Here is a 24,154-nt window from a genome sequence, read left to right on the forward strand (position 1 = left end):
CCCTTCATCTGCTGACATAATGTTTTCACATCAACAGGTATGATCTTTTTTCACATATTTACAGATCAGTTAAATGGTCGCGATGAGTACTACACACATGCTTCAAGGCACACATAGTACACTTCATCTGTGCAAATTTGCAAGTATTTCCATCATTGCAATCGTGACTGATCAGTGTAACACTGGTATAATAGACATGCAGCTCTGGTCAGGACTTTCAAGTCATGTACAAAAGCTATATGTATTAAATGAAAAATGAAATGAAATTAAATAATAGGAATGTCCTCATTGGAGTTTAAAGGGGAAAATACTGTTTATACTCACCAGCCTTGGAAATGTCTTACCTTTCAACCAACAGAGTGTTATAAGGACCGCTGTCCGCCATCTCCGAAGTGCAAACCGGGATTTGAGTTGGTAACCAACACCTCAAACGACCGCTGCTGCCCCTCTCACCACTGTGGTAAGCTTTGCAAATTACTTACATTTACTGATAGGATTATTGTGTGAAACATTTAAAGCTAAAGCCTTTGATGTGATTATATTATTTGTTTGACTAGTACCCAAAGACGTCTGTGTCTTCAATGATGCTGAGTACAAGGTAAGGAGTAATTTACTGTATGTATTTTGAAGTGTTCTGTTAACATACGCTTCAACTTGTTAAAGTGTTCCTAAAACTCTGCAATGTTTAAATTAAGTATACCATAAATAAGATATAAGAATCATATTTCATTTAAATAAAGTCTTCTGCAGTTTCACCACATAGTCAGACCTGAGTGAAATTTGTTTTACTGGTTTTAATATAAAATTGTTTCAGACTTCACATTTGATTGTTCACAGCCCGGTATGAATTTCTCCAAAAACCCATGTGAGAGATGCACCTGTACTGAGATTCAGGATCCCAGCAGCAAGTTGAACAGCATTATGTGTTATCTGGAAAGCTGTGCCACAAATTGTCCAAAGGTACTATTGCATGGAAATGAGAGTACTGTCTTAATGTTTTAATAATTTGGATGTGAAGCAAGTAAAGTTATATATTGTACAAAAGCACTTGCTAAATCAAATGGGGTCACCTTTTACCGTCAGAAGTCTACAAGGATTGTATTGCTGATTTATGTAACAGCTGTGTGCACAGTGATGGGTTTGAGAATGTACAGTTTGGAAATGCAGTCTTAAATGCAGGAGTTGACTCATGAAACCCCCTGCTTAAAAAGTTACATGGAAATACAAGCTTTTTTTCACTTATTCATGTTGTATCTAGTATCTAGAGTAGAGATAGATGTCTCTTAGGTTTCTGCTGCCATCTGGATACAAATGAAATACTGAAGAAATTGTCCACCATCCACACAGTCTATTTTGTAGATTATCCAAAGTAACAGATGGGAAATTTATGTTGCAGTTATAAGTTTTTTTATTTATAAGTATATTACAGTTGCAGACTAAATTGATTTGTACATTTTTTCAGGGATATGTGTATGAAAAACATCCTGGACAATGTTGTGGAACTTGTAAAAAGACAAAATGTGTTTTGGAGCTTCCTGGTTTCACCTCCTCAATAATCATCGAAGTAAGTACAGTGTAATAGAAACACTTACTGTGGTATCAGTCAGAACTGTTTACATTCACTAACTGTTTTTTTCTGCACTTCTGACAGCCTTTTGAGTCTTGGTCACCTCCAAATGACAACTGTACCAAATATTATTGCCAAATGGTGAAGGATGAATTTATCACCTCTAAAAACCAAACAATATGTCCTGAATATGATCCAGAAAACTGCATTCCTGTGAGTCTGTTTAGCCCTGAGAGGAGCACAAATTCTTACTTCTTGTAGCCCAATATCTTATTATTAGCTCTGTAAACTAAATATCAACTATATAAATATAAATATATCCGTAACATACTGAAGAGAAATTTTTACATCTGTCAGTGCTGTCTATCTGCATATGTTACAACCCATATGATCTATATTACAGGGAACTGAACAAAGTGACATGAACGGTTGTTGCAAAACATGTAAGTATCCGTCAATAACACAAATTGAAATGACAATATTTTTTAACATGTAGTTACATGGAAGTACAGACCTTCATAAACCTCATCCACAATGTAACAATTAAATGTAACAATTTAAATTATTTAACCTTCAACTGAGCCTTTGGTACTGTAATGTTTGGAATTTTTTGAAATGATTAATTGATTATCAAATTAGGTGATTATTAACTTTATGTAAAACAACCAGGCGATAACTAACTGGGCCAGCTGTACATTTTTCTCTATTTTAATGAAAACCAAGTCCAACCTTGACCAGAACTCATTTGTAACAATACAAACTGACTAAAACTCCACATATTGGATGCTTTGTTTTATTTAGCCACTGAGATAATAAGCATGTTACACGTTGCTTTTTGCAGTGAGATGAAACAGGTGTTCATTTTTCTTGACAGGTATTCCTCGTCACACCTGTGAAATGACCAGGAACACCACCCATCTGCATATAGACAACTGCACCTCAGCTGAGTCAGTGGAAATCACAGCCTGTGAAGGATCTTGTGGAGCTTCCTCATCAATGTTAGTTTCTGAGGAATACACAGTGCAAACCGCTTAATCATGCTACAACCAACTTTTTAATTTTGATGTGAAGAGCAGCAGGTGGCTGATGTAGATCCTGTCTGAAACTGTCTCTATTTCCAGGTATTCTATGGCGAGCAACAGTTTGATGCATTCATGCACATGCTGTCAAGAAATGGCCACCAGTAAGAAGGAGGTGAAGATGATCTGCCCTGATGGCATCAAGAAAAAGCACACCTACATTTCAGTTGACAAGTGTGGTTGTCAAGTCTCTGAATGTCCTACGACCACCCCCAACCACTGAAGAACTTTGGAAAGACAGCAGAAAACTTCACGGACAAGAACATCTGAATAATAAACTTATATAAGCTTTAACTTCTTCAAAATCTATTAGAGAATCAAGACTCAGTATGTGAAGACCACCAAAGACAACCCTCTGTGTATTCAGCAGCCACACATAAGGGCAAATTAGTTAAACCTTTAAAACAGCACAATCTGAAGTTTCCTTCACCTCTGAGAATTGGCTCTTTGTGCTCTGGTTATACTCATCATCACTTTCTCATTTATTGTCAGGGAGACAGGTCCACATAGTGCTTTGTGATGACAGCATGTTATGGTGTCTCTTTTAGCTTTTGGACATTTTTTACTTCAACTATATGATGTGGTGCTTTCAGTCTTTGAGGGTGTCTCTTTTCCTCTTACTGTAAATGACTTGAGAGATAAAATACACAGGAATGACTTCACACACACGGCACGTTGTAACAACATTTTCATACTTCTTTGCTACAGGGAAAATGTATTATATTTGTGGTAAAAATATGACATGGATTTGATTTTAATGATGTTGGTCCCTATTTCTAACAGCACCACTGACATAAATTATGTTTCAGCTAAAAGAATGTCAAACATGTGATGTGTCAAATTGCAAATGTGAATGTCTTCAGTGTCATTAAAACTCACAGGTTTTTCTTGGCTATTGTTTATGTGATTTGTCTACATATGTTTGTGTGATCCATTATTGGTAGTGAGGAAAATCTTTTAGATATATTATAAATATCCATCCATCCATGTTCTATACCGCTTATCCGTCAGGGTCATGTAGGGTCTGGAGCCTATCCCAGCTGATTACAGGCGAGAGGCGGGATACACCCTGGACTGGTCGCCAGTCAGTCGCAGGGCACAACCACACGCTCACACACTCACACCTAGGGGCAATGTAGAGTAATGGGCATGTTTTGTGGATTGTGGGAGGAAGCCAGAGTACCTGGAGAAAACCCACGCAGGCACAGGAAGAACATGCAAACTCCACAAAGAAGGGCCCAGATCGGGATTCAGAACATCAGATAATTAATAGTATACAGACAGGCTTAGCTGATCCTGTACCTTAGTGCTACAAACAAGAAGAAGAAGAATCAGCTTTATTGACAGTATATATTTTTGCATTTTTCGCATTAATCACTCCACCACAAAAATTTAAAAATTTAGTTAACCCGATATTTAGCTTTGGGTTTCTATAAAACTCAATAAAAGTAGCAAAAAAATGCGTGAAACAGGAAGCAACTGACATCTTTTGATGGATAGCAGTCAGATAGTCAGTGCATCTAAATTGTTCAGATATATAGCCTGTCATTGTAACCTAAGAAAAAAGAAGAAAGTAGAAAAAATTTTTTCCAAACTTTGCGAAATTTTTCTGCCACCACCCATCCATTTGGCAGCTAAATTCATACATACATGAGTGCATCAACTGAAGCAAATTATATTGCAAATTTTATCAAATGTGGTCTGTTAATTTAAAGTTCGATGTAATCAATAATAATACTCAATTTGGTGGTGGTAGATTTGTGAAGCAGTTTAAACTGTACTGGAAGCGTATTGCTCTTGCAGTGTATATGGAGTTCAGTGGGCTCTGACTGGAACTGAGTCTTTATCTCGTTATCCAGCCGGAACTTTTTTATTGTAACACACCGCTTGGCAGTCATGTCGGCGCTGAAGTCAGGGCAGGACGCTCACAATTACAGTAGTCAAATATCTGTTTGAAATAACTCGTTGTGTAATTTTTAGATCCAAGAATACATTAGTTTGAGATTATGTGTTGAAGGAAAGCGACCTACTCGTTGCAGTGTTGATTTATTTTGAGGTAATATAAGTTTATTGCCGACTTCTACCTCAGGCTTCTTCCCTTCTCGACTGTTAACGTTAGCTAACGTAATGCTGGTTAGCTGAGTTGATTTGATAAAACCGTCAGTATAACAGTGGCTTCCTTGTGTTTAGATCGTGTTGCATAGCAGCGAATAAAGTCGGGGAAGGAAGCATAGCTTTATTTCGGTCCGTGTAGTGCAGTCGACTAAAATAGTTCGTGCTTGTACCACATACAAAGTGCTTCCCTTCGCCCGTGTACTTTCTTTATTCTCAGTGGCGTTAACGTCGCTAATGTTAATTATCTAACTGCAGGTCAAGCCAATCAATCACCGACGAGGTGGTTTAGTTAAAGCCTTAACTAGAAGTCTGTCTCATTTCTTAAATGTCCCGTTTATTCTGTTACATGTGCGATTGTATTAAAACTGCTCTGTATGATCATTAATGATACTCAGTGACCGTCTGGATGTTTTCTTAGTTATTTGTTTGAGCCATGGCATCACTATCAGAGGAAGTGCTGCTGGTGGTGAAAAAAGTTCGTCAGAGGAAGCAGGATGGCACACTTTATCTGATGGCTGAACGTATAGCCTGGGGTCCAGAGGGGAAAGACCGCTTCACAGTCAGCCACTTGTATGCAGATATTCGCTGTGAGTACTTGATACCATCACATTACAAGTAGGGCAAAGATGATGGTGTGTTGTCGGTGGTAAAGCTCCACTTTATGCATTTACTGTACAGGCCAGAAGATTAGCCCAGATGGTAAAGCCAAGATTCAGCTCCAGCTGGTGCTTCACACCGGCGAGAGTACCACATTCCACTTTTCCAATGAGAGCAGTGCACTCAAAGACCGAGATGCAGCCAAAGAGCTGCTTCAGCAGCTACTGCCCAAATTCAAGAAGAAAGCCAACAAGGAACTGGAAGAGAAAAACAGGTGAGGCTCTGCTGTTTTTCTGGTAACATTTGGTCTAATTCTCATTGTCAAAAATCACATTAAAAGTTCAAAAACTAACAATTAATTTATCTTTCTAAGACTTGTTGTCTGTCTAACCAAAGCCTAATATAGTGTATTTCATAAATCTGTAAAGCTTTGTTTGTTTGTTTTTTTTTATAATAATAATAATAATATTTTTAGGACCCATTTTTAAAGGTTTACATCCTCAGTAGGAGAAAATAGCCCCAAACAGGGTAGAGACATCAGAAAGTAAATGATTAGTTCTTACTGAGCATGGGAGTTTGCTGTTGACCTCCACAACAGTATGTGTGACTAAATAATCTCAACTCAAGATTCCTTTACTTGAATTTTAGAGAGATGTTGATTAAGCTGTTATGTCATTTTGGAGGTTCTAGTTAGTGCTACACTGAGATGTCTTTGTAAGGTTTGGTCTAGTCTTATTAATACATGTGATGGGGGGGGGGGGTGCATTTCGACAATACTACAAATTGTAGTCTCCAGCATGAACATACAGTTGATTCAGCAGTTTCAGCTGTGCATTGTACGGCTGTACATCAGCTGTACAGCCGTACAAGCTGATCATTTATGAAGCTTGGACTTACTGCAGGATTGTTTGTATTAGACTGCACTAGTTTTAACACTGTATGTAATAAACTGGCAGTCACATGGATATGGATATGTAATATTGATCTATGAGAAATATCTGGGGTTTGGTGTTTTGTAATAACAGGATGTAGTTGTCTTTAGTCATATCTCTGAATGTAATAGGAAATTTACAGTTAATATCTTAATGCTAAGAATACTGATGAGGTTTTTAGGGAATTCATCCATTAACATTTTCATTCTTAAGATACTGTTCTTTTATTTTCTCCTGTAGGATGCTTCAAGAAGATCCATTACTTTTCCAGTTGTATAAGGATCTCGTGGTGAGCCAGGTGATTAGTGCAGACGAATTCTGGGCCAACCGGTTAGGAGATTTAAACAACACAGACCCTATACCATGCAACAACAAACAGGAAGTTGGTATATCTGGAGCCTTTCTGGTAAGCACATCAAGTGTGGCAAAATTACACTTTATATTTTGAAAGTAAGATAATCTTAAATGTCATAACTGATTCAGGCTTTGAGGACTTCAACATACTGTTAATTTTCATGCTTTACAGGCAGACATTAGACCTCAGACAGATGGCTGCAATGGCTTGAGATATAATCTGACAGCTGACGTTATTGAATCCATCTTCAGAACATACCCTGCAGGTAAACAATTACATCTCAACTTTGAAACTGGCCCATTCATTTCAACAGTAATAACAGACCAGGAACGGCTGCTACAAGCTCAGATTGTCATTTCAACTGGAGACCACATCAGTGATTTTACTGCTTTACACACTGTCAGCCGGAGAGGCAGAATTGTTTTGTGAAATCAGATGGTATACCCTTATCCAGACAGTGTAGTGCAGTTCTCCTCTGTAGCTGATGTTAAATATGCAATCAATGTTCCTCACTGACAGCATACAGGAGTGTACTAAACATATTTATATCAACTTGCAGTGAAGCAGAAGTATCTTGAAAATGTGCCTCATAACCTGACGGAGAAGGAGTTCTGGACGCGCTTTTTCCAGTCCCATTATTTTCACAGAGACCGCCTTAACACAGGAACACAGGATATCTTCTCAGAGTGTGCCAAACAGGATGAAAAGGGTAGGAGTTTTAAAAGCATTTTTTTCAGGTGCAAACCTGGAAAGATTTTTTAGCAATGTTATTTAAAACAAAACTACTAAGCTACAAATCTGTTTTTATTAAATCTGTCTCATGCAGGGTTAAAGTCTATGGTGGTTCAAGGAGTGAAGAATCCTTTGGTCGACCTCCTGTCGTTGGAGGATAAAACGTTAGATGAGGTCAGATTTAATAAAAAGATGAGCTCTGCTACTACTCAAATCGTTTACTGGTGCAGCTTTCAACTTCAAACTCAAGTCTCGGTATTTTCTCTGATACAGGGTTATGGAGTTAGCACAGCAGCACCCTCAACTTCCACTACAAACAGGACGGTAAAGGAGAGCAGCAATGCTGCCATCATAAAGCGGTTCAACCACCACAGTGCCATGGTGCTGGCAGCAGGTTCACGCAAGGGGTAAAGAAAAGACTTGATGATAAAGGTATCACTTGCTCAGTGTCTTAAATTTTTTGCTTTTTGCTAACTGGAGCATATTTTTAAAGGGAAACTCAAACTGACCAAGCTAGTGAGACAAGCAGCACAGATGGAAACTCGAGGGATTCGGACTTCTTCCAGCCTCCTGTAAAGAAGGTGTGATGGCGCTGTAGCTTTAACAATTTTATCCAAAGTACGGCTGTTACTCTGCAACCAACTGTGTTATTTTTTGCAAACTTTTTTAGGTTAAATTACAAGAAGCCATTGAGTATGAAGATCTGCAAAAGGAAAATGGACCTAAAACAGTCGCGCTAAACCTTAAGAAGTCCGACAGGTACAGTTTGCTCAAATGTACACAATGCAGCCTTTCACTGAAAGCGTTTTGAGGCTTTTGTGGCCAGAAATAAACTGTGCAGAATTCAGGAAGAGACTCATCTGTTATGGGTGAGTCACACTTCCTATGGAAGTACTGTTTCAAAATGGATTTGTGTACTTAATTTTACAGGTCAGATTCATTGCTTTTTCTGTGTTCCTGCCTCTGGTCATAACCGAACACCTCAATGTCACTTAAGTACGTAAAGTGAATGTGTGGAATCTTGAGGAGAGGGGATAGATGTTCTTCTATTTAGTAATTCCCACATTATGCTTTGACTGATAAAACTTGTTCAGGAATGAAATGATTTCTTCCATGTGTGTGTGTACACACCTGGTTAAATGAATGGTGATGTGTCCTAATATAATGTTTCTCACTCTCTCTCCTTATTCATCAGATATGCTCATGGTCCTATGCCACTTCAGTCCCAACACTATACGACAAGCCAGGATATCATCAACTCTGTCAACTGTATCCGGCATGAGATGCTCAATTACAAACCCAACCTCACTCAGGTTAGATGACACACACTGCATTTCTGTAGCTTTGCAGAACACATAGCCTCTGTTGTGATTCAGCAGTCATTAACCTTTGGATGATGATTAATGTTGATGTTAATGATTATCTTTGTAGTTTGATCCATTCAGAAGCAGCTCAGAAGTCCAATAAAAACATATTCTCAGTTTAAGATCTGAAAGCTATAATCAAATCTCCGTGTTGTTCAAATATTTTCAGGTGACTTCAGAAGTAACTTTGAATTTTTCCTGAAAAGTGATGCCTTCGAAGCGATTCACCACAGTGTCACTCTTTACAGGTGATGTCCAACACAGCAGCTAGTTCTGCCATTGCAGCACTTTCTCCCGGTGGCGTCCTCATGCTCGCTGGAACACAGCAAGCCATAAATCGTGAGTGTGTTGATCAGTTGCTAAATAACATTAATATTTACTGTGATTTACTGACTGACCACCAGTCGGTGTCCATAGCACATCTGCAGTGTGTCAGGAAGAGGTTATTTATGTAAAAGTAGACAAACTATCTTAATTTTGTTCACTGATGACCCATACAGTCACAGCATCCATCCTGAAAATGTTGAGTATTAAAATTGACAACTTAAAACTTTTGTATTTTCTTTCCAACTTTGTTTTTTCCAGAGATGGTACCCACTGAGGTTCAAGGAGAGTTGAAGCATCTTTATGCAGCTGCTGGGGAGTTGTTGAGACACTTCTGGTCCTGCTTTCCTGTGAACACACCATTTCTAGAAGAGAAGGTGACTGATATTAACTAGTATAGTCACACACAGCTATTCCTACTCCTTCCTTACTGGTCTTGATTTCATGATTTTGGCAACCAAGACATGTATCGGCACTTCTGAAATAAATTTACTTTAAAACGAAACTGTCTGTCCAGAAACTACAAACTTTTCCCACCCTTCTGTAGCTAATATGTAGTTTTTCAGCATAATCTCCATCAGTCCCACCACCATTGCAGGACTTAACGTCTTAACTTTTGGATTTTCCTCATGTTTTTTACGTATAGGTGATGAAGATGAAGTCGAACCTTGAAAGATTTCAGATGACCAAGCTTTGTCCATTTCAAGAGAAGATTCAGCGTCAGTACTTAAGTACAAATGTAAGTCCTGAAGCTTTAATTAATGACTCGATGATGGCTTCTATCATGTAGCACTTGCATTAACTCTCTTAAACATTCCCACAGCTCACAGGGCATTTGGAGGACATGCTGCAGACAGCCTATAGTAAATTCCACGTTTGGCAAACGCGTCGCATGATGAGGAAAACCTGAGGTCTGATGGTTTGTCAAAGAGAGGACACGAAAGACATTAGAGTATATGGACAAATAACCTGTGAAGGTTCTCCAGACTGCTGTGAAGAGACCACAGATCACATCGTGATGGGACGTGGTTCACAGGGGCTTAATGAGGATATACTGTAGGTGGACGCTGCTACAACTGTTGAACAGAGAGTAACTGCATCTCAGTCACAAATGACTGTAACAAGTTTCTTTCTCTTTTGTTTGTGACTTCTCAGTGGTTGAGAGCTTTTTGCCGGTGATGGTTAAATGGGACTTTTAAAATGGTGTAACATGACCAAATTTCAGATTGAAAATCAGAAAAAGACACTCAGGACTAAACAGGCTGCCAACATGTATTTCATCAGTGCACAGAGCAGAGGAAGAGAGAGAGCTTGGACGTAAAAGGAAGCCCCTCTGAGCGCTGGGTCGATTTGTGGAACAAGGTTCCAGAAAATCTGAAGTGAAAAGGCGAAGTGAATATAGCAATACTGTAAAGACATTTCACACTCGAGTGCATTGGTGTGTGTGTGACTCAAATCACACTGTCACTGGTTTGTAATGTCTGCACCCTCTGTCTGCACTGAAGACAAAAATGTTCATCTGAATTAAAGTGAGGCATAAAGTTTGTTCATACAGTTGTCTCTTGATACTGCAGTATTTCATGACGTTTGTGCACTTCGACTTTTGTTAATGTCCATTCATGTCAACTTTTTTAATTTATTTATTTTTTTTACAAAAGTGATTTTTTTTTCCTGCCATGGTAAAGTATATTGTGTATATGTATAGGTGTAGATCTCGGCCATCTCTAAGTGGTGGAGATGGTTTCATTTTTAGCTGATATCCAGGAAGTGTCCTCACATCAGCTGAGTCGAGTTGTGGCAATCAGGTCGGCTGGTTGCTGTCAGAAAGTGGCGTGTCAATGAGCGCTGACTTTCTCCCAAAATAGAGAACAAAAGGCAGCTATGTTAAGACAGCGGTTTGGAGTACGTTAGGCGGCAGTGCTGGAGCGTCACTCTGACCATTCGGTAAGTTTTACTGTCAAAACTACTAGTGAATGACAGAAAAAATCACTGTTTTAGCTAGCTAGCATGTTTGCTAATACAAATATAGTGGCTGTGGGGCGAGTTGGCGCTCCGAGCAAAGACTTCAGATTTAACTGAAGTAAACTGTCGTGCACATTTAACATCCGTTTTGAGCTCACGTTTCTTTTCATAAGATCTTCAGGGTCGCATTAGTTTTGACAGAGACGTTAGCATCAGTGTCAGCAGGCGGGTCTCGTGATGCAGACTGCCATGATCGGCTGATCGAACCGCCCCGCTGTTCCCAGCTCAGCTTAATCGATACGCTCCTCAACGAAAACTAATACCAAAAACGAGAGGCCAAGTTGTCCATTTGACTGAGCTGCAGTAGTGAACGGATGTTAACCTGGAACCGCTGAGCACGGAATATCAGGGTTTGTTTACAGTTATTAACGTTAACGGTAGGACGTTGTGCTAACGGTCAGTTAGTTGGAGTGTCCGTGTTAACGTAACATCAGCGTCTTCTTTATTTACTCAAGCTAATGTACTCATGTACCGTTAGTCGTTAAAGATACCGGTACTTTCCGTGGGTACTTTCATGTAATACCTGTCGATGCTTCTGCTTTACCACAGTTCTCCATTTGTGTGTCAGCTCAAAACAATGCGCGTTTAACATGTGATGAATGGTCATTCTTTAAATTTCACAGCAGCGTGTAAATGTGTTGAAATTACTATAGTTACAGCAATCAAATGCTCTTAACATACAAATACAGCAGTACTGACTATCTTTTAATATGGCATAAAATTAAATACCATTTCGATTTTTTTGTACTTTGGGGACTTGAATTAAGTTGGCTTTTAAAACTTTAGAGCCACATGTAGATTTGTACAACTTGAGTTTATGCAAACAAAAAATAATCAGTGAGATGTTGAGGGAGGCTGGACTTGTTTTGTGTATTTCAACTCCTGTATATGAAGGGCCAGTCTTATCTTTTACATCCTCATGTTGGTAATCGCTTCTTGAAGTTGCACTCCGGGAAAGCTGAAGTGTAACTATCTTTTTACTGAAGTGTTCATTAGTTAGGCTCTGATGAGGGGGTTTTACCAGGCTGGAGACTTAGTGTTGAGTGGAGTCACAACTGGTCAGCTTGTCAGGGCTGAAGCTGGTTGTGGTGTGTGATTAAATTGCAGTGGCTTTTGAGGCCCCTCATATTTTCTCTGTACTTTGCTGACTTTCTCATTCTCTCTCTGTTGTAGAGGATCACCAGTGAAGATGCCTCCGATACCAGTTGTGCCAGAGAAGCACAGTCACGTACTGGCAGAGTTTGACTGCCTTGATCCACTTCTGTCTGCTCTCCGATTAGACTCCGGCAGGCTCAAGGTAGGTTATGTGCCAAAAGAAGTACTATTTTTAATGTAATGAATTTCCCTCCGGGAATGAATAAAGTCATCTATCCATCTGTCTGTATCTAAATGGCTAAAGTCTGACTATAATCTACACTGCATCAGAAAACAGAAGATAAAGATCACAGTTTAGATGGTGGCTCATGACTGTGATTTATTGAAATCATGCGTAGGTGATTTACAGGGGTTTATTATTATTATTTAATGTCTTAAAGTACTGTAGAGTTAAAAATTACTGTTTTACCTTTATCTATGAACAGTTGTTGGGCTTGTACCTCGAGCACTTTGTACTTACCAAACATCAGTCAAAAAAACCCAAGAAATTCAATGGAATTTAAAGGCAGAAAAATGTCAAAAGCCAATCAAGTCATCAGGTTGTTTGCGTCTCAGGAGAAGTCAAAAATTACATCATGTTGTCCCAGAAACTTTGTTCACCCAACAGTGTGCCTAGATGAACAGATGAGACACCTTTTTCCAGTTGTGACCCTGTTGTGTTACAGTGCACATGTTTGGCAGTGTCGAGGAAGTGGCTCGCTTTAGGGACATCAGCAGGGGGGTTGCACCTGATTCAGAGGGAGGGTTGGAAACAAAGGCTCATCCTCACTCACAAGGTAATATGTGACTGAGTACCTATTGTGCAGAAATACAGAGTTGACTACTGTGTGTTGATTTCTCTGAATTTCTTGTCTTAACCAATCGTAACCTCTTTTTTTTAGGAAGGATCTATCACTCAGGTGGCATGTTGCCCTCATGATGAGGACTTTATTGCTGTTGCAACAAGGTTAGAGTCTCTCACTGAAGTAAAATAATGTTTCATAGTCATCTACCCTCAAACAAAATTCACCTTTGCTATCTGCCACTTTCTTCCACTGCTCTGTGCTTGGCTGTGTTGCCCGTATTGTTCACAGTGTTTGTCTCTGCTGCAGTCAGGGTCTGGTGGTGGTGTGGGAGCTGCAGCTGGAGCGGCGGGGTCGTCCGGAGAGAGTCAGTATGTCCTGGGATCACCGAGGTCAGGCCATCACTGCACTCTGCTGGGATACCAGTGTGCTCAGGGTTTTTGCCGGGGACTCGGGAGGCAAAGTCACCTTTCTCCGTGCAGGATCCTCCAAGCTGGGCAAGGTAGTGACTGCTGCTTCATTTGCTTCCTCAGTAACAGTGTGTGTAAAGTAAATGTAGCTTTTTAACAGGTTTAGGCACTTTCTTGTAACACGTTAGCATTTTTTTTTAAAGTCTTGGAGCTTAATCGAATCATTTGTGCTAAATTCAAGCCATGTGATGGAGTCTAATTGATTCTATGCTCCTTCTAACCATTTTGGAGGTTTGCCTGTAAAATCCACAATCAAAAAGACCTTCAAATAGCTGGCTTCTGATCTAAAAATAAAGATAACTGGCTCCTACTTGGTAAATTCAATAGTAAATTGATGGATGCATGCATTTCAAACATTCATTGTGTGCAAGGCAAACTGATATATTCGAACTTCAAGCTCACTGAGAGGGGAAGAAATGTTGTAAAGCGAAACTTGATAAAAAACAAACAGCTGTAAGGTTGTGACAAGAACATTTTGGAATCTAAATTTGCATGTGTTTCTGTTTGAAGTCACTTCTCACACTCAACTTAGAAAGAAGGTCGAAACTTGAGTAAGAGTAAGCAGATTGAAGGTAAAATATACACAACCGACGGCATTATAAATTAGGTAAAAACTTTCTCTGTTTTTAGCTGTTTTCATATGTTGTAGGTGTGTAAAAGCAACCAGTGTCCCTGATATTTCATACCCTTATTCATATTCTTGCTGAAAGTGATTCCTTATTTGATGTTGTTCTCTTTGTCTTTAGGGGTCAGCATTCGTTATCTTCCCTGTTCAGACTGTCACCACTGTGGACTCCAGAGTGGTTCAGCTCGGGTACCAAGATGGCCACCTGATGGTGTCCTCCCTGAGCCGCTGCTACCTCTGTGACACAGAGAGGTGAGTGTCAGGAAGGCTGCATCTGTGAAAGACCGTGTCAGTGCCCCCGCTTTAACGTTTGCCGTTAAAATAATAATTCAGCCCAATCTATTGTAATTTTGGTAATTAATGAAGAAAATGCTGATCATATAGAAGTGGTGTGTTTTTCTGCCTTCAGGGAGAAATTCTGGCGTGTTGGAAATAAGGAGCGTGATGGGGAGTATGGAGCTTGTTTTTTCCCTCAGAACAGGGGATTATTAGTTGGTCAGCCCCCTCTGCTGTACTGTGCCCGACCAGGGTCCCGAATATGGGAAGCCAATTTTAATGGTGACGTTTTGAGCACCCATCAGTTCAAACAGGTGCTGGCCTGTGCTCCTCTGCCTCTCATCACTTACAGGTACTGATTGTTGCTTCTTTCAAAATATCTTCTTAAAGAAAAGAAAGATAAACTCCTGATTTGTATTTTATTACTGTGCCATGTGCAGAAATGAGCCACATTACAACCCAGAGCAGAAGAGCTCCCAGTCGATTGCCTTCCCTAAACTGCTTTATTTTGGGTAATGTTAGATATGATTTATATGATTTATCATCAGAGTTGTTAAGCTTGCCGGTCATTATTTTTTTTTCAACCATATGCACATTAATAAATACAATGCAAACATATTAATTACGTCAGACTAACTGTACACTTTATTTGTTCGTCTAGAGACCAAAACTTGCTGACCTGGACTGATTCAGCGATTTATATCTTCACACCTCAGAATGGACAAGTGCTTCTGTGGACTGAAGTCAAAGGTTTTTGTTGCTTTCTCCAAAAATACTATCAGCTATCCTTTGGAGTAGTTAAACAAACGCTTTATTCATGAATGCTGTGGTGATATAGGTAAAAAAAAAAAAATACTGATTAAATAATAATAATAATAATAATTAATAATAACAACGCAGCTTATAATACTTCATATTGATTTACTGTAAATTGATCCATATCTGTCATGTTTCTTTTTGGTTTTTTTTGGTTTTTAGACTTGGTTGATATTGCAGTCTACCGCAACGAGCTCTTCTGTCTCCATGGCAGTGGACGTCTGTCTCACTTTTCCCTGTTATCTGCTGAGCGCTGTGTCGAGCGTCTGTTACGGCGGGAGTCCTGGTCTTTAGCTGCCATAGTCTGCTGCATGTTCCAGCATACAATCATCACCAGCAGGGTAAGATGGTTACATGGTCTTATTTGTGCTGTATGGTTCATATTGTGACTCAGTCAGACCAGTTCACCTGAGGTGTCTCATCTTGAATGACCTGACCACAAAAATATATGAGAATGTGTAGATGTGAGACATGACGCCTGCTGTATACTGTCAGTAGGGATTATTTCTGTCGTTAGCATTAATGATCTTAATACAGCACATAAAGAACCTGTCCTAAGTGAGACCTGTTTTATATTGATGGTGAAAATCAGGAATTTTAGAAACCAGATTTCTCCTGATGTGGCTCATATATGTGGTGTATTCAGTAGGAGTGCTGATAAAGCATTAATGAAAGCTTTGCTCATGATTCCTGCTTGATCCAGGCCAGGAAATCCATTCCCATCGACCGCCTTGAACATCTCAGGTCCCAGCTCAGCTCCAGCACACATCTGGAGCTGTCTGGCCAGCTGGAGGAAGTCATCACTAAACTAGAGCCTCTGGACTCTGCATCCAGCAGCCGGAGAAGTAGCATCTCCTCACATGTAAGCTTGATTTCTCAGTATAATAGTTTACCAGGTAATGGTGACAACTGTAGATGATAAGCAGCTCACTGCCATTTCATTTACTTTTATAAGACCCGTGAATTCCATTAAGGTAATGAAGGTTAAGTATCTCTGTAGCATCACACATTAAATTTTGTTGTTTGATGAGGATTAGCAGGTTTGAACTAACATTAGCCAGGTAAATATCTCCACTATGACGTTTTTGTGTCTCATGACTAGTCACAAGATCCATGCAGAGTAATTCCACATCAAACAAAGACATGATGTTTTAATTACTTTGTCAAACAGGATCGTCCATTCAGTACACATTTAATTCTGTGAGCGGTTGGAACTGAAGCGTCTGTAAATCTGTATAAACATAAAACAAATAAGTGTATCTGTCAAATCATTATCCAGGAGAGCTTCAACATCCTGGACTGTGGAATCTATCGTGTGATCAGCCGCAGGGGGAGTCAGTCAGATGAGGAGACGAGCTCCCTCATCAATCAGTCCATGTCGGAGGAGGAGCGACTCAAAGAGTTCAGTTTTGTGCAGGAGGAAGATCAGGTGGATCACGGTAAGAGTTCATCAGCCACAAAACATGCAGTAGATCATATCATATATTGTTGATTTCTTGTGTCAATACTGCCCCCTTAGTGCAGACTGATTTTAATTTTATAACTAAACGGGTAGTTTTTAAATGGTAGCAAATATCTTATACTAATAATAATTAGTCATTTGACAGTTACAGTCTAATAATAATGATAATCAATATCTGTTTTATACTATTTCTTTACAAATCTTTTCTCATCTTATTCTTAATCTGCACACTCTGGCACAAATATGAATAAAAAAAACTCTGGAAGGTACTTGGGTGAAAATGTGTACACTGTAAACCTGTTGTGCAAAGAGACATAGACACAGTATCCAGCTGTGCAGGACAGATTTAGTGGTCATTATGTTCTCATCTGCTCTCAGTCGAAACCCCCTCATCAGCAGAACAAATGAAACTGGCTGCACTAATGCTGCAACCTCACACAATATAGTTGGGACGTCATTGAAAGCAACGCAGAACGTGATCATTTGCTTATCCGCTTTGATATATATACTCGATTGAAAACATCACAAGGACAACGTGTTTAACGTTTCCCTCATCATCATCAATAATTTTTGTAAATATCTGCTTATTCACAATTTGATGCCAGCAACACGGTGCAGACAAGTTGAGTGGTCTGTAAAGACAGTTTGCGAATGACTGAAGTCTGATCCTGCTAATGTTTTACAGTGTCCTAACCTTTTTGAAATTGGGATTGTAAGACAGTGACCACAGCAACGCACTATGACGTATTCACACACACTTTGTTGTCTCATTCTCTACTCCTTTATTTCTGTCTTTCTCTTTCTCTTAGCAGGAACAAACTTCTTTTCTGCCTCCTCTGACTTCAGTGTGAAACGAGAGTGAAATTATTTTCAGTTTTACGTCTACCACTCCATTGAAATACCTGAATACTATATGAACAAATTTTGTATATTTGTATTTTGGAGTGTCATTAGCTGTTGAAAGATGTACCAACAGAAACGTGAAATGTGACATGATAATAATTTTACTCTTTGACTTTACCTGCGTTATCATAAGGATCATATGCACCTGTTTCTAATACTGTCTCGTATGTTTGTCACTTAAATCAGTGTGTTTCTGATTTGAATTGAAAAATTACATTAAATCATTGAATCAATGCTGTTGCTATATGGTTGACATGCTTTGTGAATATAATCACATCATTAATATCAAAAATTCATATCTGTTCCATTGTGTCACACATATATCACCATTTTGGTTCGTTTGCATTGTGCAGCATTTAAGTTACGTTTTCTCTATAGTGGTGTCTGGCACCTTTGCTCCATCTGCTTGCATTATGTCCTCTTCCTCTCATCATTCCCCTCCGGCACTCCATCCATCTGTGTTTTTCCTCTGGCTCTTGCCCCCATCTTTATTCAGATCCACAGAGCAGTGAGCGTATGGAGGCTGAGCGATCTGAGCAAGGCCTGCAGTTCCACCTCCCCCTCTCATTCCGCCCCAAACCCCCCCGCATCGCACTGCAGGCCGTCAGAGACAGGTGAACATTCAGAGAAGGACAGACATGCTAATGACTTTCAGCCTCACAATGTGCCACAGCAGCTCATGCTACACAGGGATGAGGCTCTAATGTATATTCATATTTCGCACTGATGGTAATTTGTGGATTGTTCTTCGTTTCATTTTTTTCTTTTTATATGAGGACTGAAACCTAAAGCGTCCTGTTGTTCAAGCACAGCTGTGCTCTTAGATGACTTACTTCCCCTTTCCACTGAAGACCCACATTTAGTTTAGTTTTTTAAAATAACATTGTTCTTCTGTGCAAGTAGCATGTGGCATGTTTCATTTCCAAGCATCCCACTCATATGAAACTGTTGTGTTTGTAGTTCTGTCTGTTCATCTAATGTAATCTTATCAGTGCCATTGTTTTATTATTCCACTTTCTCAGTGTTTCTAGTTTTGTTAAGAAGACAACGGAGAAGATAAACACCCTCCAGATGAACTCTGAGCTCCGGCAACGACCTGAATTCAGAGACGGTGGACAGGCTGAGACTACAGCTCCATACACAGAGGAAATGGACACTGAGTAAGTATGGACCCAATAAATGTGGACTGTAACTGATTTCTTCAAAGAGCATATGTGTGTTGTTGTTTTCATTGACTTTAGGCTGAATTTTGCTCTAACAGCATGCACCTTTGTTTAGGAATTAGAGCTGTCTGGATATCAGATTTTCACTGTTGTGTCCAAAATAATTCACAATAATGACATTATTAGATTACCTATAGAAAATCAGTCAGTCAGTCACTAAATTCAACTCAACATGTTTTTTGGGTGTTTTGTTTCTTTTTTTTGTTTTTCCTGGTTTGTTTTTCTTTTGGGAGATGAATTACGCTCAAAATATAAGTGCAGGGAGGTGGAGGGAGAGTCTGCCACCATAACAGTATGAAAACGTACAAAAAGAACAAGGGTACTTAATGAACAGTGAAAAGGCAACCAGATGAGGCCTAAAATCTGCACGGCAATATTTACACAATATTAAAATATGTGCACAATGTGAATATTTCATTTTTTTATCATCTTGGTTGCCATCAATAGCAGTATATCACAACACCCCCTTGAATCTTGAATAGACTATTGAAAGCAAATTTAGATAAAACCATTGAATTACATTTGTCGTCACAGGGTTTATGATGAAATGCCTGACGCAGAGGCCGACATGCGGGAACTTCGATCAGCAACAGAGCGAGCTGTGTAAGTATTACATGCCATTTTGATATTTAGAATATTTGACAACCTTTTCCCCTTGTTTTAATAGTAGAAACTGAATGGGCATTTGTGTGCATTTTCCCAACTTCAGCTCCCAGATCCAAGATCCTCTGGTGCTACTGGATCCGGTCAGCCTGAGAGAAACCTTGCTGGAGTGGCTGCCGGTGCTGGAGCGAATACTTGGACCTGAAGAGCCCGGGTCAACTGCTGCGGGTGATTCAAACGTGGTTGGACCGGGAGAGGAGGACAGGGGCGGGGATTATCTAAACTCCTGCTCAGAGCAACAAGATGAGTCTTCCTGCTCATCAGGAGAAATGGCAGAGAGAATTACAGAGGAGAGGAAAGAAGAAGAAGAAAAATCTCTTGAGCTTGGAGAAAAAGAGGACCAGTGTGACTTTGTCGAGAAGGAGCCTGAGGTTTCAAATGGGAGCCCTCCAGAGCCTATTCGCGTGGCGTCTCCCAAATCCATACCGTCTGATCTCGTGGCTGATCTCACCCAGCTGGCAGCGCTATACACAGAGCTGAGCTGCTTCAGAAAGCAGGAAAATGAGCAAGTGTTGGGGTGCACAGCTTTCCTACGGCGCTACTTCTTTCTGCAGGACGAAGAGCGTGTAAGGAGAATGTGTCTGCTGTGTCATCAGGAGCAGCCAGAGGTGCAGAGCTCCTTCATGGAGGCCATGCTAGGTCAGAAGCTTCTCCTTAAATCGCTTCTTTTTTTTTTTTTTTTACCATAATTTCCAGACTATTGAGTGCACCTGAATATAAGCCACACCCACTAAATTTGAAAAGAAAAAAGTACTTGTACATGTAGGCCGCAATTGTCTGTTAGCCACAGGTGTCCACGTTGTCAGTCTCTCTTTTGTTGTCACTCTCAGTGTCACTTTTGTCTCGAGGCAACATCCATAAATTAGCTGCATCATTGTTTAAGTCACAGGGTTCAAAGTGTGTGAAAAAGCGGCTTATATTCCGGAAATTACGGTATATATATAAAAAAATTGAAAACACACTTGAACAAGAAACAAAAAAAACATTTTTGGGTTGCTGCCATTTTTGAAGAAAAGAAAGGTTTAAAAAATATGTTAGTAAGTTATCAAAAATGATTTGTGTGAATTAGTAGGGATATTTCTGAATTGACTCAATCCCCTCAGAGTGTCCAGATTTTTTCATGTTTCAGATTTAAATCAGTATAGCTTTTTCATTTGAATGTTAAAAACATTTTCCACCATTTAACCTGCTGTTAAAATGTACAGAATAGGATGATTTGCAGTCTTAAAGTATGTTTTATTTATTGCTGCAGCCATACCTGTTACCACTTACTGGTGGCTTATATTCTTCAGAATAATCCAGTATTGCCAAGTTCAGAGCTGGTTGGATCGCTCACTTTATGAAGCCTTTTAATTAGTAATCACATGTAACCAAACAAAACCAAAATAAATAAGAAAGCGATCCCTCAGCTAGGTAATGTCTGTCACATAATTTCATACTGATAAATAGATTTTCTTCAGGTAGTGAAGCCTGTGGATAACAAACTATTAATTTATATCTACAATTTATAATCCACCTCTGTGACCCAGTCTCTCATTTCACACCTCATTTAGGAACATCTAGGGGCATTTAAATCAGTGGCTTACAAATCTGTGATGAAGAAACTTACATGATTTGGAGCGTTCACCACTTTTTGCTGTTCTCTGCAGAGCTCACTCAGTCCAGTAAAGCCGTGGAGGTTATTCAGAGAGGTGATTTGCTGAGATCACTGCGCAGTCTGAGAGAACTGCAGCCCTGGAGCGCACCTCCTCTCCTGGCTCATTTACACAGGTCAGCGCAGTACCGTCAGGACAGACTTACTTTATATCACAGTTATCACAACAGCCTGTTTTAAAGTCATTATGTTATTATGTAGGCTTTACGAGAAGCATGGGGAGGCGGCTGTACGATCGTTTTCTCAGTTCTATCCTACGATAACTCCCTCTGACGTAATGGCCATGGCCCAGCAAAGCCACTTCCTGGCATACCTGGATAATCTGGTCCAATCACAGACTGAGGAGCACAGGTAACGTCTTCTGTCTCAATTTTTTTTTTTTTGTCAAAGCCAAAAAAAAAGGGACTGAACTCTCATTGCTGCAGAATTTAAGGTGTATTTCCTCCTCTAGGTTGTCATTTTTGCAGTCCCTTCTTGAGCCGGAATCACTGAGACAGGAGTGGCTCGAGCTGGCACTTACGCATGATGCTCCTCAACACTGTGACACCCTGACTCCTGATGGACAGCCCAGGTCTGGTTCTGTTAGTCTGTGAAAAATTATGCTCTTTTGATTGATTTGTAACACTTACTTAATGGCCCAGTAAGTTTTCAGTTTGAGGCTAGATGTCAGACACACATGAACTAAGCCTCTATAGTATCTTGGTTGCATTTCATGACTCGGTTCTACGTAGGCCACGAGAAGGTTAAATAAAGAAGTGAAAGTTAAGAATAATTGTAACAGTGTATCGATGTGACTCCTGCTGCAGGTGGCATTCACACTGTTTCAGTTGGGGTTATGGGCGCCTCCTGTCTCTCCTGATTCGTCTTCCGGCAGACCTGTCCTCCAAGCAGAAGATGGCAGAGACTTGCCGTGTTCACGGGTATTTCAAATTTCCTCAGACTCAACAGAGCAAGTCTTTTTTTCTTTCTTTTGCTTTGATGTTTATTAGTGATTTTTTTTACTATCGTTTATAACCTTCTCTATTATGTGCGTGTCAGGTACTGGACGGGCTACCTGTACCTCTGCTGTGAGCTGCAGCAACGCACTGAAGCTCTCTCCACCATCTGTCAGCTGGATGACATCAGCCTGCTGGAGGAACCTGAGGGTAAAACAAACATCTTTTCCTTTCACACTTTCAGGCAGAAACAGAACTAGAATTTCTAATTGGCCGAGAGAAGAGTTGGTAGCCGTGAGTGTAAAACCCCATGTCTTACCATGCATGTACTGGCTCTTTGTTATTTTCCAGGTGTTGAGCCCCAGACCTTGGAGGAGTGGAAGCTCTTGATCCAGTTATCTCAGCAGCGCAGCACTGTGGGAGACTCGGAGCATGTCACCGGTGTGAATGGGAGCAGCTGGTCCAACGAATCAGAAGACTGCGGTGGGAAGATCACCCCAGATAGCCTGACCCTGATGCTGGCTCGGACAGTCGGGCCCGACCGCGCCATGGCCATCCTGGAGGAGTGTGGAGTGCAGCTGGTCCTCTCGCAGCACTCCACACTGGTCTGTGAGCTGCTGAGAGTGGCTGAGAAGAGGCAGAGGTGGGTTAGTTACCCAACAGTCAAACTCTAATAAGCACACAAGAACGTGTTTTAGTTGTAGACAACCATAAAAACCGACCAAATTATTTTTTGTGGGGATTTTCTGCCATGATGGAATCTTTCAACAGCTTGAAATATTGGCAGAAATTGTAATATGATCCAAAAACTTTATTAAATTTGCCCCTTGAACAGAGCATAATTCACAGAGAAACGAGAGATTTCTTTGTAGATTATAGCAGGTGAAAGTTATCTGAAGTACTGTAACTTCTTCTTGTAGGTATCACAGTACTATTTATTATTATTATTTATTTATTTTATTTTATTTTTTTCCGTTTCAGAGCGATGATCCAGACGATGCTGGAGCGCTGCGATCGCTTCCTGTGGTCTCAGCATGCCTGATTGAACATCACAGCTGTGTGGACAACAGCTTCTCTACAAGATCACTAACACTGTATGTAAATCTAACCACTAACTGCTGTTGAAACTGTGACTTAATTTATGCATTGTAATGTTTGTCAAAACTTTCCACTTTAAGTGAAGGTACCTCTGAATATAGTATAATGATAGTGAAAATAATATTGTCTTTTAACCTCACATTTTTTGCATGGATCCTTCCATTATTATCGCCAATTTTATTAATACTCAGAAAAGCCTACAGGAGTATCATTACTTTATTGTTTTTTTAATGATTAAAGTTAAGTGGGGTTTTTTGCATGTATATGTAGGTTATCATATGGCATATGGCAAAAAAAGAAGTGTTCTAACCAGGTAATATTATGTTAATAAAAACTGTCTGTATGAAACCTCCTATTATTTCCATTGGGTTTTTTTTTGTTATTTTTTTATGAACAGAAGGTGCCCATCAGCATAATAATTGTCAAGCCTGATGCATGTGTATTTTTCCCTCCTGTATGCATGTTAGTAACAAATCCACATGAAGAAGGGAGGACAAACGCAAGAGAGACTTGAATACAACCTGCGGATTAATTAACAGTTATGTGCTTCTGTTTATAGCTGCATACAAAAACATTTCACCTTACTTTGTTATTTTAAAGGTTATTCTAACTCAGTCCATCCATGTAGACAGGTTTGGTTCATTTGTTGAGGTTCTGAGACAAATGTTGACCCAAAACCCCCAGAAAGAATCTACGTAACTAGAGATCATTATGGACGAGATGGGAAAAGCTGGTGAACTGGCTGATGGCTTGTATTTTTTTAGAACAAAAGATTTCTACATTTCAGATCTTGAACATCAACAGGACCTACAGTAGATGATGGGTAATGTGGGACAACGGAGATAATATTAATAACAACGTAATGAAATGAGGCTGTTGACTCATTTGATGGTATCACACACCTGGAGCTTCAAAGGGAAGAAGCGGGCGGAGGAAAGTACCTTCACATTTGAGTTTTTAAAAGGCTTACGCTGGGCACAGCCAGACTCTGAGTCACGTCCTCCA

At 39.9% G+C, this 24,154-nt stretch overlaps 2 protein-coding genes across 3 annotated transcripts; both read left to right on the plus strand.

Moving 5' to 3' along the window:
- The first annotated feature begins 4,516 nt into the window (after nt 1–4,516).
- On the plus strand, nt 4,517–10,614 carry gtf2h1 (general transcription factor IIH, polypeptide 1). Its single transcript, XM_046393219.1, has 15 exons — nt 4,517–4,702; nt 5,180–5,348; nt 5,440–5,632; nt 6,531–6,696; nt 6,817–6,910; nt 7,205–7,354; nt 7,472–7,551; nt 7,651–7,784; nt 7,871–7,958; nt 8,048–8,136; nt 8,573–8,690; nt 8,990–9,080; nt 9,327–9,442; nt 9,712–9,804; nt 9,889–10,614. The coding sequence occupies exons 2-15, from the start codon at nt 5,195–5,197 to the stop codon at nt 9,973–9,975; spliced, it is 1,653 nt and encodes a 550-aa protein (XP_046249175.1). The 5' UTR covers nt 4,517–4,702; nt 5,180–5,194; the 3' UTR covers nt 9,976–10,614.
- A 195-nt stretch (nt 10,615–10,809) lies between these two features.
- Nucleotides 10,810–23,502, plus strand: hps5 (HPS5 biogenesis of lysosomal organelles complex 2 subunit 2). 2 transcript variants are annotated; one of them, XM_046393217.1, is made up of 23 exons: nt 10,810–11,009; nt 12,261–12,384; nt 12,908–13,018; nt 13,124–13,188; nt 13,334–13,526; nt 14,241–14,371; nt 14,529–14,747; nt 14,836–14,907; nt 15,057–15,145; nt 15,374–15,552; nt 15,915–16,073; nt 16,491–16,650; nt 18,073–18,190; nt 18,599–18,736; nt 19,334–19,402; nt 19,509–20,101; nt 21,112–21,232; nt 21,318–21,467; nt 21,568–21,687; nt 21,923–22,036; nt 22,155–22,261; nt 22,403–22,694; nt 23,033–23,502. In XM_046393217.1, the coding sequence occupies exons 2-23, from the start codon at nt 12,277–12,279 to the stop codon at nt 23,091–23,093; spliced, it is 3,369 nt and encodes a 1,122-aa protein (XP_046249173.1). In that variant the 5' UTR covers nt 10,810–11,009; nt 12,261–12,276; the 3' UTR covers nt 23,094–23,502. The 2 variants fall into 2 exon arrangements, with proteins under 2 accessions (XP_046249173.1, XP_046249174.1); XM_046393218.1 differs by lacking the exon at nt 10,810–11,009 and adding an exon at nt 11,194–11,437.
- The last annotated feature ends 652 nt before the right edge of the window (nt 23,503–24,154 follow it).

Source organism: Scatophagus argus, chromosome 7 (genome assembly GCF_020382885.2).
Source record: "Scatophagus argus isolate fScaArg1 chromosome 7, fScaArg1.pri, whole genome shotgun sequence".
In the NCBI taxonomy this organism is placed as follows: domain Eukaryota; kingdom Metazoa; phylum Chordata; class Actinopteri; family Scatophagidae; genus Scatophagus; species Scatophagus argus.

What these genes read in the sequence shown, in the direction of transcription:
- hps5 (XM_046393217.1), top strand. Translation starts at nt 12,277, where the DNA reads ATGCCTCCGATACCAGTTGTGCCAGAGAAGCACAGTCACGTACTGGCA. An exon ending in GAGACTTGCCGTGTTCACGG is followed by an intron (nt 22,037 to 22,154) that starts GTATTTCAAATT and finishes TGTGCGTGTCAG; the next exon opens with GTACTGGACGGGCTACCTGT. An exon ending in GTGGCTGAGAAGAGGCAGAG is followed by an intron (nt 22,695 to 23,032) that starts GTGGGTTAGTTA and finishes TTTCCGTTTCAG; the next exon opens with AGCGATGATCCAGACGATGC.
- gtf2h1 (XM_046393219.1), top strand. Translation starts at nt 5,195, where the DNA reads ATGGCATCACTATCAGAGGAAGTGCTGCTGGTGGTGAAAAAAGTTCGT. An exon ending in AGGATAAAACGTTAGATGAG is followed by an intron (nt 7,552 to 7,650) that starts GTCAGATTTAAT and finishes TCTCTGATACAG; the next exon opens with GGTTATGGAGTTAGCACAGC. An exon ending in GCAGCAGGTTCACGCAAGGG is followed by an intron (nt 7,785 to 7,870) that starts GTAAAGAAAAGA and finishes ATATTTTTAAAG; the next exon opens with GGAAACTCAAACTGACCAAG.